Below are 18,610 nucleotides of genomic sequence, written 5' to 3' on the forward strand. Positions count from 1 at the left end.
ACTCAAAAGCACCAAGGTTTGTGAATCACTGACTGCCAAAGTCACTTCACTGTTAGGGCCAGCACACTGCTGACTGATTTTACTCCCAGCTCTCTTTGCAAAACAAAATTTCTCTCAGGTGTTGTTCTGCCAGTCCTGTTCCATTTGAAGTAAAATAACAACAAAATGCAAAGAAAACTGCTACAACATTTAGAAGAGTCAGCCACAAAACTATAGTTCCCTATTGGGACAGAGTGTCTTTTCCAGATTATCAGAGCCCAGGCCCATATTCTGCCAACTCTCCCACCAAAGTGGTGCTCCTGGATCAATAAAGTCCTGTGGCCCACCAGTCCTGCAGGTTAAACACAATTATTGCAAAACCACAACCCTCTTTCTCTCAACCAAAAGAAGTAAAAACCTCCCTACCTTTGTACCTCTACTGCTGCACCACAAGAAGCTGGTAAACCTTTTTCATCAAGAAAGAATCCTTTAATAGACTTCACCTGCAAAAAAAAAAAAAAACCTGACACAGCCCCATCTCCAGCTGGGAACAATTTCAAGTTATCCATGTGAGGAGAATCAGCTGTGTGAGCTTTAGGCTCAGAGATATCCCCAGCATTTTTTTTTTTTCTTTACAGAACAAATTGTTATCCATGGTTGGTTGTTCATTCAGAAGTTTTGGGGTTTGTACAGCCTCAAACAAGTTTATTACAAGTTTTCCTAAGTCAGAGAATTATGCTTCTTCCAATCTGTCTCCCAAGAGTAAAGGAACATACTTTTGCCAATGAGCATGTATAAAATTGTAATTGTGCATGGAAATTTTTTAACATTTAGCAGCAATTTACACCTAATTTTGTTACAGAAGGTTCAACGTATTTCAGGAGAATTCTTGCTTATCTCTCTCAGCTGGGCAGTGCTGGAAGAGATAAGTGTAGTGGACTCTGGATAAGTTGCTGTCTCTAGAATGCAGGACAACAGCTTAGACTGAAGTCATAGGCCAGGGAGAAATATTACTTACAGTCCAAGGACACCCCATTTCACTAATTGTTTAGACCTAAAGGAATGGTTTCAGGGGGAGGGAGCAGGGGAAACCCTTCAGGCTGGCCAGTACCTGTGACACACAGAAAATGTGCCACTGAGTCCTTGTGCCCAAACCAGTGGTACTTGCAGGGCTCACAGGCTTCTCTGAAAGTAAAAAACTTGCCATTCTTACTCAGCCTAAAGAGTTGGTGGCATTAAATTGTGACTGTACTCAGAGTACTCTTGCAGGATCCAGGTTTAGTAGCAAGGTAGAAAGGCACAGATGGACAGATCTTGCCTTTCCCTGTGTTAGGAGACACCTGCAAATCCAGCAGTTTTCACCTTAGGGATAGCTGGAAATGAGTTTTTTACACACTTGTTTTGTGGAGACACTCTGGCAGAATGTGCACTGAGCATACTCATCATTTCCATTGTGAATTGCCTTGTGTGATATCACTGTCACAGACTCACAGGGAAGTTTTTGAAATTGTTGTTCTTAAATTCTTGCTATTAGAGGTGGATAGAGAGAGACTGCAAAGAATGCAAAAGCTTTTGCTTCTTCTGGGTTTGGCAAATGCTTGAAAATATTTATCTGTCTCAGGAACCAGAAGCAAATCAAAATCAGACCACATATAATTTATGATAGTACATTTGACTGCTGCATAGACTGTACCAAAAGAATAATAGAATAATAATAATAATAATAATGTTTACCTGTTTTTTGCCATTGTTGTTAACTTTTTGGGTAGTGCAAATGGGTAAAGTATACCATTGTCACCTGAAAATGACTGACATTTTAGCGGTAGTAATGCTTACATTTTAATTAGTATCTTTGGGTTTTTTCTAGGGTAAACCACTGGATTTTTGTCAGAAATTCTGCGAGAGTGACCATCTGTAAAGATGTCATATTTAATGAAAGGATTTAAATGTCACAGTTCTGTGATGTGCAAAGTAGCAGGAAGCCTGTTTAGAGCGCACACGTTAAAGAACACGTTCAGCATCAACGAACAGCTCAAAATTTCGCGCGCATCATCCCAGCTGAGCTCTGCAAAGACAGACTCTTACAGTTACATCATTGTGGGGGCTGGCTCCGCAGGCTGTGTGCTGGCCAACAGGCTGACAGAGGACCCGCACAGCTCCGTGCTGCTGCTGGAAGCCGGCCCCAAGGACACCGTGCTGGGCAGCACCCGGCTGATGTGGAAGATCCACATGCCCGCTGCCCTGACATACAACCTGTGCGATGAGAAGTACAACTGGTACTACCACACCACCCCGCAGAGGCACCTGGACGGCCGGGTGATGTACTGGCCCCGGGGCAGGGTGTGGGGCGGCTCCTCGTCCCTCAATGCCATGGTCTACATCCGCGGGCACGCCGAGGATTACAACCGCTGGGACAGGGAGGGCGCTCGGGGCTGGGACTACGAGCGCTGCCTGCCCTATTTTAAGAAGGCACAGACGCACGAACTGGGGCCGGATCGGTACAGGGGTGGGAATGGCCCCCTGCACGTGTCGAGAGGGAAAACAAACCATCCTCTCCATCAGGCGTTCCTGGAGGCTGCCCAGCAAGCCGGGTATCCCTTCACGGATGACATGAACGGGTACCAGCAGGAAGGCTTTGGCTGGATGGACATGACTATACACAAAGGTAAACCAGAAAGGGTCCTCGAGTAATGTCTATTTCTGACCCAGAAATAATGTTGAAATATGGACAGATAATCCGCACTGAATGCCATTTGAGTGTTTAGGTTACTGCCCAGCTATGGCACTCTGTATTTACACCTATTCATCCCTCAGCAGCTTGCTATCAATGTACTGTGCACTTCACTGCAAGTTGCATTGGTGGAAAAGTCCTGATTCACAGTTAAATTATGTCATTGTGAAATTTTTTATGTTAAAATAATATCTTTAATTATTATATCAAATCACGTTTGCTTTGAACTCTATAAACTCTATGAAGACTTTCCCTCTGTAGGCATCCTGGTGGTTATTGGCCAAAATCTGAAGCATACTGAGCATGACTGTTTTGATGTTTAATGCAAATATACATTGTAGGTCAAAGATGGAGCACAGCTAGTGCTTATCTTCGCCCAGCCATATCACGCCCAAATTTCTCAGTTGCAGAGAAGACACTTGTAACAAAAATCTTGTTCCAAGGAACAAAATGCATTGGTATTGAGTATGTGAAAAATGGGCAAAGGAAAAAGGTAAGAGATTTTCAATTTCAGTATGAGAGGTATGAATCAAAGCTAAATTATATTTTTTTTAAAAAAAAAGTTGATTAAAAATAGCACTTTACTGTGAAAAATGTTCTCTTTTTTTTAGAGGTTGTGTTGTTACTTTCAATATATGATTCCTTGTCAGTTATTTTGCAGTAGATGTTATATTCCAATTGCATTGATTTAGAGATTTACTTCATCATCACATTTCCATCTGCCAGTGCTGAGGGGACAGGCCATAACTTGATGTTCCGCAGAGTGTTGTGTAAGCCTGGAGCCTGTGGTGCAACCATGCCCTGTCCCAGCACATTGACCAGAGTGCTGCAATGGGGATGTTTCTGAAAAACAATTCTGGCAGAGGAAAATCTGTAAAAGCCAGATACTGGAATCTGAATTGCTCAAGGGATAGATGACACATCTTGCCTTATGGTTGGCTGTGGAATGAATATTTCTCAGTTTCAGTCCAACTCCTGCTGAAAATGTGATTGTGTGGAAGGAAGCTTGAATTGTTATTGCAAAATTCTGGATAATGGGTTCATTTTATGTCTCTTTCAATCCATTGACCTCTGTAAGACCCAAACCATCCTCACTTCCCTTAACAGCTGATTATGGATTAGTCTGTAACCAGGATATTGCCTAAATGGGGTTTGTATGCTAATAACTAAGATATTTGGTCAGAAAGGACTATAAAGCAATTACAAAGTGTAATAATAATAATATCCTAGAGAGAGCTGAGTACAGAGCTGGGTGGTTTGAGTTCAGTAACCCTTATAAAACTCAGCAGACAAGTTCTGCAACTGAGCACCTGCCAGAAGTTAAAATGCAGTATAAATAATCTGTTCTTTGATTTTCTAAAGCACAGATCAAATCTGCTGCTAAGTGGATTGCAAATGATAATCATTTTACCAATATGAAACAAAAGTTGCAGAACCTTTAACTGATTTCACAAGCTATTAAATTTCTGTGAAAACAGTACCTCTAATTGCTGTTCTCATGACATTATCAAGTTCAATTTTGTCGAAGAAAGTCTTGAAAACCCGATTACACATGATCAAAGACTTTCTGAGTACTGGACCATTTAATTGCAAAATTCTTAAATTGCTATGAATTTTCATACATACTAATATATGCATGAATTCTATATAGTTAATAATATATGTTTATATCATGTATTATACAAAATACATCTTCGAAGTATTTCCCTTCCTTCTTTCCCCCTCCCCTCCTTCCCCCAGCATCAAAACTGCAGGATTAGTATCTGCTTTTACTTTCTGGAAAATTTTATACCTGTGAGGATGGAAGAACTAATAATTTTATTGCATTATGACCATCAAGATGAAGCAATTGACTACATTAAAGTGTTTTTGTTTATACAAAATATATTTATATTTCTAAAATATATTATAATATATTTTAGATATAATCTCTTTTACATCAGTCATCAGCAAAATGAAAAGATCATCAAACCTGATTCAAAAGTTATTCAGAATGTATTCACCAGTCAATGACTTGTTATTTGTCTAACGCTGAAGTCCTAGAGATCTCCCAGGACTCCAGTAAAAGTAGGGAAGGTAGACTGAACATTCCTGGAGGTTTTAAGTTCAGAATGAAGCTGAAAAGTACATTTCTACTTCATATTTCATATAAAAGATGAAAATGTTTTAATGTACTGTAGACTAACTCAAACAAAAGTGTCTCAGTCACTTTTTCCTCTTAGCATGTTAGCTGAGACATTATGAAAAACTCTGTGGGCTAGGAACAACTACAGTGCTGACTTTGCAGGGGATTTAGACTGAGCAAGCACCATTTGAATGCCGCTCTGAACAAACTGGTACCAGTTCTGTGTGTTCCATGGAAAATGTAAATAAGTTAAATAAGTTTGTATAACATGCAAAATAGAGCTGTAAGTATTGATTCAACAGACTCTGATACAGAGTTTATTAGTCTTAACATGCTAATGATTGCCCAGAGCAAAGCAGTAACAAATACAAGGTAACAGCACTGGCCATCTGTTGGCCATATTGGATAAATAGTGTCAAAATGCTTTTTATTATTATTATTATTACCCTTGGATCTTACTGTAGCAACATTTTGCCACCTTTCTGTATAGCTGAGTTGTCATTCAAAAGGGACAGGGCTCCAAATTTATATTCATTAATCTGTTAAAACTCCAAGTCAAAGGCAGAGGAATAATTTAGCAGCCTGAGTCATGACCAGCTCAGGGCTCAGACCAAACCATTTGATGAAAAAACTGTCAGCAAAACAAAATTCAATCTATGCCTGCTACTATTTTATCAGTAGTGCTTTGGTGAGTGGTGGGGAGGGATTTGAGGACTACCATGAGCTGAGAAATCAAACCTTAACCTTGGCTGAATTTAAAAGAAAAGCTCTTAAGAACTTTGAAGTACCATGTCTGTGAATTCCAAATCTTCCTTAGGATTCCAGTTTTAATTTATAAAGGGTTACTGAAAATGGCAGAGAAGCTTGGCTGCCTGATCTGAGTGCCACAGGTGCTATTCCCCTGGCAAGGACAGGAGCTGAATGTTTCTGTGCCATACAGCTTGAGTGGATTGTAAAGATGGGAATAAATACAGGAATGATCAAAGCAAAAGCTTGATTACTTCTCTCTGTGGAAAATTCTGACAAGACAGAAATACATTGAAATGAGGAAAATGTGAGGGAAGGGTGTCTAATCTGGATCAGAGCAGCATATTCAAACAGAAGCCCCTGATGTTGCTCACATTCAGCTCAGGCTTTATAATCTTAGGGCTTTTGTGCTCATTTCCTTTTAGGTTTTTGCCAATAAGGAAGTTATTTTAAGTGGAGGTGCCATAAATTCTCCCCAGCTGCTTATGTTGTCTGGAATTGGAAATGCAGATGATCTAAGAAAACTGGGGATCCCTGTTGTTTGCCATCTTCCTGGTAATTTTTTTCTTTCTTTTGTCTTCCTATGGATGCAACTGAATGACCATTAAATTAAATTAATCATGAAACAGAGTTTTCTTTATGCCAAATTATGTAGCCTGAAACACATGTTGAAAACATGTGGAAAGATGTATTGATTTTATACAAATCAGTGGAAACATGCATTGATTTTACAGCTAAGCAAAAAACTCCTTTCTTCACCACATCTGACAGTGAAAAATGCCTTTATGAAGGCATATTTTTATAATTAAGTAGTACAGTTGTCATTAAGAGTTGTGAATTAGTTTTGATCCACTACGCATTGTGTAAACTCCCACTGTCATAAATATTCAAATATAGAAGAAATAACATGAACTTTTCCTTAAAGATAAGGAAGTTAGCACAGTGTTTAGAAGTAGTGGCAATTTTTCAACAACTGATATATCTTCCATTTAACTTCCCATTTTCATTCCAGTTATGTATGTAACTAGTATTGTTATTCTAGTTATGCATGTAACTAATTTCATTCTAGTTATGTAAAACCTTACTTTGACATGAGCAAAAGGCTGATGAGACTCATGGCCTTGGTCTGTGTCACCACTGCCCTTTTGAGAGCTTGGTTTAGTTCCCACTTAAGATGTTCTCTGCTTGAAACATGGTGGGCAATCTTTCTGTGCAAAATAACTTTTTTTTTCCTCTCACTTTCTTCTCCCTCCTCTCTTTCTACCCCTTGCAGGAGTAGGGCAGAACCTGCAAGATCATTTAGAAGTGTATGTCCAGCAGAAGTGCACCAAACCTATTACTCTGTACAGTGCACAAAAGCCACTGAACATGGTGAGGATTGGTCTCGAATGGCTCTGGAAGTTTACAGGTATGAAGCAAAGTGTGCAATCACTTTACCACTGACTGATTTAGAATTATGACAGCCTTTTATCTGTGAGTTTTATAGGCTGGGAGCCTTAATATATAATCTTTTTCATGCTCTGAGAAATAACTCGAATTTGCAAATGGATTTGAACTATTTCTTTTCTTCTATACCAGAATATTTTGAAGTTTTTATATCTTAGGTAATAAAGGACGTTATTATTGACATTCTTATATCTCATGCAAATAAAAATTCTACATTTAAAAATCAGTGCTACTAAGAAAAGCTATTGCTAAAAAGATGGAGAAAATATTGAATTGCCTTTCCTTAGAATGACACATGAATTTTACAGTACCTTAGTCATAAATTGTACCTTAAAAAGAATCAGTAAGTATAATCCTTGATGGCAGTAAAATAGCTTGGCCAAAGTTGAGCTCCACATAACTAGCTGAATTTTGTTATTATTTGGCAACTTATTCTGGGTATATGTGGCTTTTAACCATGCAAGTAAATATTGAGGACTAACTTACAGTTTTAAACAGAAATGAAAATAACATAAGGCACACTGCAGGGCTTTATCTTTCCCTTCAGGGCAGGCACTGTGGATGCTCTGCCTGTTCCTTGTGACTGATGGGATAACTGAAGTGCACAGACTGAGCAGTGCAGGAACATCAGGATGTGCAGCCAGTTCCCTCCACTCCTGTTAGGATCCAAATCTGCTTCTGGAGGCAGAGCCGGTGACATAACTGTAACACCCCATTCTCACATCTGTGGGATTTCCAAAGTTATGCATATTTACATTTATCCAGGAATTTAAAGGCAGATGAAAGTGGTGCACAGTGCCTAAACTACAAGCTGCTCATAATGGATTTGCATTCCTTGCAATTAATGCTGTACAAATCAATTCTTCATGGTAGTGCATCTACAGGTTAAAAGCAAGTGGACCTGTTGCTCTTTGGAGGTATTTTAATGGCATCTTCTCCGTCCCTTGCCCTCCCTAGGTGAGGGAGCCACTGCCCACCTGGAATCTGGGGGTTTCATCCGGAGCGAGCCCGGGGTGCCTCACCCCGACATTCAGTTCCACTTTCTCCCTTCCCAGGTGATTGACCACGGTCGGGTTGCTCCCACTATGGAAGCTTACCAGGTGAGGCAAAGAGAATGTTCCAGAAAGGCTTTGTAGCCTTTGGCAAGGAGGTTTATGCTCCATTATAAATGTTGATAATTTGGCTACATACTGAAAAATACTTTGTTCAGTTTAGTATGAAATAGACTGCTTAACCTCCTTCAGAGGAGAAAACAGAGCCTTGTTATTTGATATTGCCACCAAAATTATCTTCGCTTTTATCTCTGGGAAAGAAGGCAAGTATTGAATGAAGCATTCACTCTGCTGAAGTGCCCTAGTGCTGTGGGTTAGGACACAATTTTGCAATGGAACAAAACCATTCCTCTGTAGTTTAGACAAAGGTTTAAGTGAAAATGTATAGAAACACTCAATTCACTGGCACAAATCCAAGCCCCTTGTTAGACTATCATCTCCAACCAAAACTCTGAGTGCTAATTCTGGGGAACTGTCACTGAATATACATGTTTTTCCTCACTGATCTCCTTCCTTCTGAGACACAATAATTTGGTCCAGTTGCTGATTGTATTAGAGTTCTCTGATACTACTAAATTGGAATGGCTGTATTTTAAATTAAAAGAACAGCTGTGAGTTGATGTGACAGAAATATTTAGTCCCTGCAATGGAATTACATATTTAAAAAATAAATTATATAAAATGGAAAAATGCTCAATGGTATTTTCCACTATCTCTGGTTAATGTTTATATTTGCTGAATTTGTAAAGTCTGTCTAAATTGAAAAAGAAAAACAAAACCAAAAAAGCCTTGCTGAATTTGGAAGTAGACCTGGTGGGATTGTGTTGGGTGTTGCAGGTCCACGTGGGACCCATGAGGAGCACAAGTGTGGGATGGCTGAAGCTGAAGAGTTCAGACCCAAATGACCACCCCATCATTGAGCCCAACTACCTGTCAACAGGTAACTGCAGCCTCTCCTTGCTCTGTCAGCTCATTTCCTGCCTATTTCAGGAGCTGATTTTTGTATCTACTCAACACCAGTTCAGAAGTGCTGGTTGGTACATTGTTACTTATTTCTCATTTATAAAAGTCAACTAGTATGATAAGAGGTGATTGTGCAAAGCACTGTGTAAGCTAGAAGGAATTTCCTGTTGGGGATGAAGTCAGAATTCTCAGTATCTGCTGTGTCTTGCCGTTTGTTTCACCACCACCTCTGCTTGTGAAGGAATTAATGTCTTTTGCTCCTTTGTGCTGAGTCTATTTTCCTTTTCCTAGACAGTGGGCACATCAAGATAAAGTGCAATTCCTCACAGTTCACATCTTCCCATTTGGGCTAGTGCAATATAAGCAACAGTTTTGTTCACAGTGGATGTAAATATCTGTGACTTTAAAAAATATTCTGCTTTATCATGGCTTTCAGCAAGAAGTGAGACTTCCAGCTTTTTTTTTCCACAATGCTGCTTTTTTCTGTTTTGCATTCTGTGTATACTGGTAAATTAAATGAGTACTTACAATTTTCTCATTTTCTCTCTCTGCAGAAAGAGATATTTGGGAATTCCGCCAGTGTGTCAAGTTGACCAGAGAGATCTTTTCTCAGAAAGCTTTTGAAAAATTTCGTGGGCCTGAAATTCAACCAGGAAATCATGTTCAGTCTGACAAAGACATAGATGCCTTCATAAGGCAGAAGGCTGATAGTGCTTATCATCCTTCCTGCACCTGTAAAATGGGTCAGCCTTCAGACAGCACCGCCGTAGTGGATCCCCAAACAAAAGTCATTGGTGTTGAAAACTTGAGAGTGGTTGATGCTTCAATAATGCCCAGTGTTGTCACTGGAAACTTGAATGCCCCAACTATCATGATAGCAGAGAAAGCTGCAGATATAATTAAGGGCCTGCCATCGCTTCAGGAGAAGAATGTTCCTGTATATAAGCCCAAGACCTTGGAAACACAGAGATAAATTAATATTGTCATCCTTTCATATAATTTGCTATTTAGGCTTTTATGTTGGTATCTCATACTGAATATGCCAACATGATAAATATGCAAAACAACATATCCTATAAAAATAGCTATTAATTTTAATATTTTTTATATTAGACTACCTATTGGTCTTTTTAAATCAGCTGGCTTAAGTTCCTTTTTTAGAATCATAGAATATGCTGAGTTTCATGGGACCAATAAGAATCATTAAGTCCAACTCCCAGCCCTGTGCAGAACACTCCAAGAATCACAAATTTAATTAAATATGACCTTTTGTGGTAAATTCAAATCTTCTGTTGAAGAGAAGCTGTTTCTAAATCACAAGAAATACCATGTGACTGTATGAGGAATGGAAGAGATTAATGTGAGCTGTTCTGAAAATGATTATGTTATTTGAAGAATTTTAACTGCTACAAATTTTACCCAGGAAAACAGCTTGTCAGTAATCACCACATCCTGCAGAGAATGGTCAAGCAAAAGTAAGCACTTAGGCAATTTCAAATTCAAGAGCTGAATTAATTTGTATCAGAATTCATAGGAAAGAGAGGAACCTGCATTTGCTCAGAGTTTGTCAAACATGACAAACATTTCCTTTATGAAAGGAATGCATGGTTTACAAATAACACCCAGATTTAGGTTTCACTAAGGTCATCAGCCTCTAACTGTAGAGCATTCAGGGAGAAGACACACAGTGTATTCGTAAGAACTTATTTTTCTAAAAATGCAGAACTGGAGTTGAAATTTATAAAAATCTACTGGAAAAATGATATTCCTCTTTGTTTTGTTTTGCTTTTGACTTTTTTTTAACAAAGCACTTAGTAGAATTCTGCTCACAATTTAAGCTGATGTAGTTTTACCACTCTAGCAGTAAGAGATCTGCACTTTGTATAATATCCTTAAAGTGATTGGTATTTGCTCAGATGATTGTTTGCAAAAGATATTTATCAGCAAATATTCTGAATGGTGCCTTGCTATCACTCAAATTTTATTTAGAAAAATTACAACCAAACTATATTTAAAATTATATGTTACTCAAAATAACTGTATAAGGTCAGATATTGATGATTGAGAAGAAATCTTTTTAAATTAGAAGGCAAATATCTTATTCAGTGAACAAATGCTATATTCTAGTTAGGACTTAAATCTATGCTTTTTTAGTTTTCAGATGTGTAAGTTAAGATACTTGAGCTTTCATGGCTGTTTTTGGTGTCAAACTAACTTTCAGGTACTGATTAAAAAAAAAAAAAACTAAAGAAACTGAACTCACTGAAGGAAATTTATTCCATTGATTATTTTGTATTTATTAAGTATTCCAAAGTAACTTCTGACTAAGCAGATGTCAAATCATAAAGTAAAATCTTCTGCAGCCTAAGATTGCCCAGGACTTGTGGCAAAGAAAATAAACATATTTTGTGCAAAAAATTGGAATTTTACACAATTTTAACAGACTGTAGAAGACCTTGCTGAGTCAGATGTTGGCTGGAGGGACAACTGCAGATGTTTAAGGCAGATACTTGTCCCTGCTGCTGCTCTCTGTCAGGCACTGACTGGAAGCTCTGCTGAAGGAAAGGACTTAATTCCTCAGAGCATCTGCATAAACACAAACAAAACCACTGAAGATGGAAGATAACAGCAGTGAACTCTGCTCCAAAGGGAGACAGGTAAACCCTTTCTATGTAAGTGATGCATTCATTTGAAATGAGAGGAAGAACAAGAATATTTCACATCACAGGTGATTGATTAGCTGAGTTAAGGAGACAATTCCTCTGGTGAGCTCTTTGAGAAAAGCATGGACTGTCTATTGTGTACCTCCTCATGGCAAATAATTCTTTCTCAGCACTTATGCTTGTGAGATTTATCTTTAAGGATGTTCAGTAAGTTCTAATGTCATTTGAAATACAATAAGGATATTTTAAGTTATATACACTGGTGAGACTTACCACAGTCCTGTGCAGTTGGAAGGGAGGCAGTTTGGCAAGGTGAGACACTGAAATTCCTGCATTTGCAGATTTACAATGTGGGCTTCCACTCCAGGCATGCAAGATGGGATTGTTATTATGCAACTTCAGAGGATTAACTGGCCACTGGCTTACACAATTTACCACTGAACATGCACAGACCTCTCTGCTGTTATGCCAAGCTCTAAAAACAAGGAGTAAATGGCAAGGTTAGGTATTCATGTGTATTATCCTCATTGCTGCACTGAGAAATCAGGTAATCAGGCATTTCTTCTGAAATATCATCATCTTTTCTTGCAGTTCTAACCATCCACAGACATCTTGTAGATTCCTCTCCTTCTAAACACTTGAACATTTTCATTGCTGTGAGATATTGCTTTACTAATTCCAGCCTGACTGCTGTAGAACACTGAGGCTCCCTCAGGAGATTGCTTTGATGCAGTGCTGGAGGGTTTGTTGCCCTGGGGAAATCTTTAAGGAGCATCAATTTAGCATTACTTTGTCCTGTGTTGTACCTGGCTGCTGTTATTGAATTCCTGTTAAAATTGTGCTGACTTCCAGCAGAGTCAAGTCTGCCAAAGGGTTCTTAAAACAGGTCTAGGTTATTCTGACACATCCTGTGGAGCACTGGCAGTCTCACAGCTGCAATTAATCATCTTTTTCACCTTACTGGACTGCAGAACACAGCTTGTAATTCTAGAGTTTTACCTATTTAACAAAACAATACAGTCTGATTATTCCCAATTCTATCCAGATATAAATTCTATATATGTAGATAACACATTACATGTTCAAAACCAGTTAACTGTAAAAGTGGTTTAATTCAAGAATTACTAGACCTGCCAGCATGCTTGGACCAGCAATAGTACTGCAAGAGAGAACACCAGCATCTCCTTGGCAATGGCTTGCTGCAGATGCTCCAGGCAGCTGGAGGTCTCTGGCTGGGGACAATGAGATTGAGAAAGAAAAGAGACCAAAAACGTTTCTTTTGTACACACATTTCAACTCAAGTTGTTTCAGTATGAGAAGTGCTTTTAAAAGCAGCAGAATATAGCAGTATTTGTAAAATTGCATTGTATTCAATTTATGTAAGATTTTGTAGACCACAACCTTAAAATCCTTGCCAAGTGCCCACTGTCAATTAATCTGCAACCAAATTAGGCAGGTATAGGAGCACTGGAAAAGTGGGCTTGGAATATGCATCTTCTATAAAATAAACATGGATTCTATAAAATAAAAACGGATTTTGAGGAATAACAAAAGCATAAATATATTAAATTATATAAAATTTAGATATATATCATTAAATGATAATAAAAGTAATTAAATACTTTTTATATTATATTTTAAATGAAGAGGGAGAACACAAGCATATCTTATTACATTATTACAATTTTTAGTCTCAATACTTCTGTCAGCCAAGCTCCAAAAAAAGACTCTGTTCAAATATGAATATGTTATAGATTCACTTTTTCAGTGAATTTACTTCACTGTAGAATACTTACCAGTGTTTAATTCTTTACTAGTATTTTCTCTCATTAAATACATATATAAAAAAATTTGGAGTCTCATAAATAATGATTTAATTGTTGAGAGAACTTCTAGGTTTTTAGTACTAATTACTATGATTTGGTAGTATTCTAAGGATGCCAATTACCACACAATTATACATATATTGATTACTTGTTACCACATTTGTCCATGTATGGACAAAATACAATTCTGAGATTGTTTCCCTCCTTTTTTTTTTTAAAGTTTAACGTCAGTTGCATTGAAGGTGGTTATCAGAAGTGGCTTTACCACAGTAGGTAGAACTTTGAAATCTACTCATTGTTACTTCATAGGGATAGCTCCATTTTGGCTGCCCAAATTTTGTTTCTGTGAGCTGGGAAAGGGTACAAAGTGAATATTGCTGGGTAACCTACCCAAGAGCTTCCCAAGACAGCATGGAAAATTTATTTAGACATTTCAGGGTATTCTAGTCAAATTTTCCTAATCATTTCCATAGGTTTGTCTCTGGAGAAGTAGTAATCCCTTTTCCACATGAGTACTCTGTTTTATTTCTTTGTGGTTAACAGCAACCATTCATAAAAGACTTGCATGATGTGACACTGCAGACTGATTCCCTATTCCACACATTCCCTCCCGTTCTTATAACATGGCAAATTGAATTTAACCTTTGAAACTTCTTGGTGAAAAAATATTAGTAAAAGGACTCCCAGGTATAATAAAATTATTACACAGTTTTATTTTGAAGAACATTTTGCATTTGTTTTAATACAAAATGATGTAGGTCAAGAAATAATTTACAAACCTTTAAGTTCTTATCCTGGCATTTGAAATAAGAACGATTTCAGAGGAAGTCTGTAAGCTATTCATAGGAAACTGTCATTATGTACAAAATGTTTATTGACATGTTTTAAACATCACATTTGTAAAAATGTGAACTGGATTGCTATCTAGCATAGGAACTACAGGTAAAACCTGATAAGATAACTTGTTAGAACAAGTCATTGTTATCCAGTGCTAACAAAATAGACAGTAGCTTTCAGGGTGTTTTAATTATCCTCCAAGGTCATTTCAGCCTCAAAGACATTTCAGGGTTTACTGCATTGTGAACAATATCGAAGCCCTCTCTTGATTGCATAAAAATAAATCTTTGAAATAGTACACATAGAACAACAGAAAGGTAGAGGCAACAAAATATTTTTTGTATCAAGGTTTTTGGTTCTTTGTAGAATCATACTATCACATTTCTTCTCTTTTCAAGCAGAGAAAGTAGTTTCATTTACCTCTGAAATATTCTCTTCCTCAGATATTTTCTGTGTCAATTTAGGGTATGTACTTTGTCAAAATTTTCTTATGACCAGGAACACCTTGGCATGAACTTGCCAAGGTTCTGGATTTTTTGCATGGAGTTATTACAAAAATAAAATTAGAGATTACTTTTCAGTGAAAAAAAAAAAAAAAAAGAAATTACTTTAAGTTTTTAACCTTTCCAAGTATAAGACTGAGAAGTCAATGGTGCATCCCTTTTGCAGAGAGATTCTTTTGACTCAATTATTTAAAAAAAATCTGATCTGTTGCCAAGCTCACACTTGACACTTTATCCCAAAAAGAGATTTACACTGAGAGGTGGCTCTATTTAAATATTTATGCTATAGATCTATATATTCCAAGTAAAAATACTTCTATCTAGAATTCTGTGGAGAGTTACAATAATTAGGGTCCATAAATATTGCTGCAGTTCAATTACGGTACAATAATTACAAAATATAGAACATCTCTTTACAAATACAAATCATTGTATATTACAATTAATTTACAATATTTTCTACTATATAATTTTTAGCAAACTATCTTATCTAATTCTACTATAACCTGGTTGCAAGTGCATTAGTAAGAATGCAATTATTCCAGTATATTTTGCCCTTAACATGATAGTCAGAAAACAGACCATCTGAATGATATTTTCCTATGTAAACTGATGTTACATATGATGGATTATTCTTTTTATAACTTCTTTTTCCAACAATCTCTAACAGGTAGAGCATGACAAATCGTATTTTAGAAGAGCATTAAGAAAAGAAATCAGGAGGCAAGTTTGAAAACAATGTTAGAATGGATATGCAATGGTAGCTGATATGCTTTGAGCACTGAGGTAATGACATTATTGGTTGTCATCACTCATCTCATGTTGCTGTTTCCCACACAATCCTGTGCCAGACCCATAGAGACATTGTCACTGACAAAATCCCGCTCTACTAGGAAGGACAGCAGCACAAGGTTGAAAGACAGGCAAGATATAACACCTCAGAATCCTGCTCTAGCCCTCAAAAAACTGATTGTCACAATCTGCTTGGTTTCAAAAGAACCTCATTCCTACAGAGGAACTGAAGATTCCATGGGAGGAGACTCGACCTACTGCAGCTCTGTTCACATTTCGGCAACCTGGAGATAAATAAATTTATTAGTTATGGCTTCCTTGAGGTGCGGCATCACTCGTACAAAACTTGGATTGGTTATTCACTCCAGCTAGTGCCTAGCATCTTGAAACTATGAGGCACTTTTTCTGTTATTAGAACGTTTTCCTTGCTAAATACTATAAGCTTGTAATGCATATCATTTCATCAGCTAAGTCTTCTTCGTATCGTCCCGTTTCCGGCTCTTCGTCGCTGTAGCCAGGACCAAAATCTTGAAGTTCATAATCTTGTCTGCTTAAAATTGGAAACATATCCCCGTTAGTCCCATTGCTGATATTCCCATTGAGAAGGTTACTTGCTGCACTCTCCATCTCATCAATAGTCATGTCACAAGCATCAGCAATCTCGTGTTTCGTAGCCGAAACAAATTTAGGGTCCTTTGCATACCTTCCTAGGCCTTCAGATATAAGCACCTGGCAGAGGGAGGGGAGAGAGTGAGAATTTCAGTGGAATTACAGAACAACAGACAGACCAGAGCATTGCTCATTGATGAAAGCACCAGAAACCCCATGCTGAATCACTGGAGCAACCCACAGCCAAACTGCACAGGTAAATAATAATTAAATCAACAATGAAAAGTCTCCAAAGAACACCATGATGAGTGATAATGTAAGTGGTGCTGCTGTACATCTGGCACTTCTCCTTAGAGATCTGGCAGTAGTCTTTGCTGAACATCAGTCATCAGGCTGATGCACTAAAGACAACAGTTAATACATCTCAGATGGTGCAGTTAGAACAATTGTCTGAAATACAGAATTTTGTATGTTCTTGGTACTTTAGAGTACATGGAAAAAAGATATTGAATTCCCATTGGCAAAAACATAATAAAATGTACAGCTCACAGCAATGGAAAGGAAGTGATGGATGGAAGATACAACATTAACTATAATTAAGAAATGCTATACACAACAAGCTACAACAACTAATGTTGTTGAAGCTACAACATTAACTATGATTAAGAAATGCTGTACACACTTTATGTTCAAATATTTTTAAATATAAAAGGGAATTCTTAGCATTCTTTAGTACACCTACAAATCAATCCTTGCGGTTGTTATTCTCCTCTCTGCATTTAAAACATTGATTCACATAGTTTTTTGATCTTTTATTCAGATTACTGCAAAAATGGGGATTAATTTCTGTAGAAACAATCAAGAACAGGCATATATATCTCTTCCTTATTGCCATTGTGGAAGGATACTTCAGAACTGATGCTCATCTAAAAAACTTAACTTTCAAAATTTTAAAGTGTCTTTAGTTCTCTGATTAATATCTCACTAATTTGAGGACCTGGATTCAGTAGAAACCCTTAACTACACAACAGTTATTAATAAATTTCCCTCTTTACCTAAAACCAGTTTGTGGCTATAAAACTAAAAATCCATTTTCATTGCGTTGATGTGAACTTGATGCCTTGTGAACGCTGACCTAGACCAGAGAATAGACACAGCTAAACTATAAAGTAGGTGATTAGTAGAAGGCTGCAATGGATCCACCTTGAGTAACACCAGAGTCCAACCAGGGCTACACCCAAGATGAACCCAAAATGGTCACAAAATGGACGACTGGTCATAAGGTCTCTCATTTTTATAAGTTTTGGTCCATTAGCATATTGGAATTAATTATCCAATTATAGATTTAGCTTATGAAGCCCCGTCCTTCTTGTTTTTCTCTCTTCAGTCCACATTGTTTATGCTCTTGGGCCTGAGATATGGGCTGGTTGTCCTTGGCGCCCAGCTAGAATTGTTTTGCTTCCCTACTCTGTGAAGAGAGCTTACTATCTCCTAACATGAAGCTCAGACCCACACACTGAAGCAGCACAGAATCTAAAAAAATATAAAAGATAAAACCTGGGGCATCAAACCTAATTCTCTGCCTTGGAGAGTTAACCCTAAACGTCCCAGAGGGGCCCTCTTGGCTGGCTCAGGGTCCGTGCAGCACTCACCGCCTCCACCAGGCTGTCGGCGCTCCTCTGCTTGTCGCTGTGTTTGTGCCGCAGGTCGTTGGGCACGGTCAGGCTGGCTGGGGTGAACGTCCTGTAGGAGATGTCGGGGTCATCCGTGTACCAGGAGCTCCTGTGCAGGGAGGGCAGGCTGCCGTTCATGTGCTCTGTGGAGTCAGCCCTGTCCACCTGGATCAGAGGGGTGTAGTAGGGGGAACGCTCCCTGTTGGGAGGGGTGGCCGGCGGGGTGGCCCAGGAGCGCGTTGAGCGACTCGGTGAGTGTTTATGAGCTTTGCTGGAATCCAGACCTGCCACAGCCATCACCTGGCAAAGGGAAGCATTTTAGAGGTTAGTGATTTCAAATGCTCAGTCGTACTCATTTTTCACTTCAGCAGTTAGCTCAAACCAATTTCTCAGGCAGCAGCTATGCAAAGTTAACATTTTCTGATGTGTAATAGAGGAACAGGACTGAAATTGGTAAATTGAATCAGCAAAATGGTATGTTTTTCATTTTACTCATATCACAAAATCTTTTTTAATATATTAAATACATATTAATAAATAAATATATATATAAAAATATATTAAAGAAAACAAAATATAGAAACATTCCTTCTGTCCAGGACAGGATAGGAAGCTGTCAGCATTTTTCAAGCCAGGCACTGAGCGTCAGAAGGTGTCTGAGTTG

At 38.1% G+C, this 18,610-nt stretch overlaps 2 protein-coding genes across 10 annotated transcripts in view; one reads left to right on the forward strand and one right to left on the reverse strand.

Annotated features, from left to right (window-relative positions):
* Positions 1–1,899: 1,899 nt before the first annotated feature.
* Positions 1,900–10,016, forward strand: CHDH (choline dehydrogenase). Its single transcript, XM_058032131.1, has 7 exons — positions 1,900–2,644; positions 3,052–3,203; positions 6,008–6,137; positions 6,856–6,990; positions 7,986–8,128; positions 8,918–9,020; positions 9,598–10,016. Exons 1-7 carry the CDS (start codon positions 1,900–1,902, stop codon positions 10,014–10,016), a joined length of 1,827 nt encoding a protein of 608 aa, XP_057888114.1.
* Positions 10,017–14,220: 4,204 nt separating this feature from the next.
* The window catches only part of CACNA1D (calcium voltage-gated channel subunit alpha1 D), a 169,537-nt gene continuing 165,147 nt past the window's right edge, over positions 14,221–18,610 (reverse strand). For all 9 annotated transcript variants that reach the window (XM_058032083.1, XM_058032086.1, XM_058032085.1 and 6 more), the window contains 2 exons: positions 17,926–18,246; positions 14,221–16,393 (listed from right to left, as the gene is read on the reverse strand). In XM_058032083.1, the coding sequence (XP_057888066.1) occupies positions 16,100–16,393; positions 17,926–18,246 (615 nt within the window). In that variant the 3' untranslated portion in view covers positions 14,221–16,099. The remainder of the gene's footprint in view (positions 16,394–17,925; positions 18,247–18,610) is intronic.

Source organism: Melospiza georgiana, chromosome 11, assembly GCF_028018845.1.
Source record: "Melospiza georgiana isolate bMelGeo1 chromosome 11, bMelGeo1.pri, whole genome shotgun sequence".
Classification (NCBI taxonomy): Eukaryota; Metazoa; Chordata; class Aves; order Passeriformes; family Passerellidae; genus Melospiza; species Melospiza georgiana.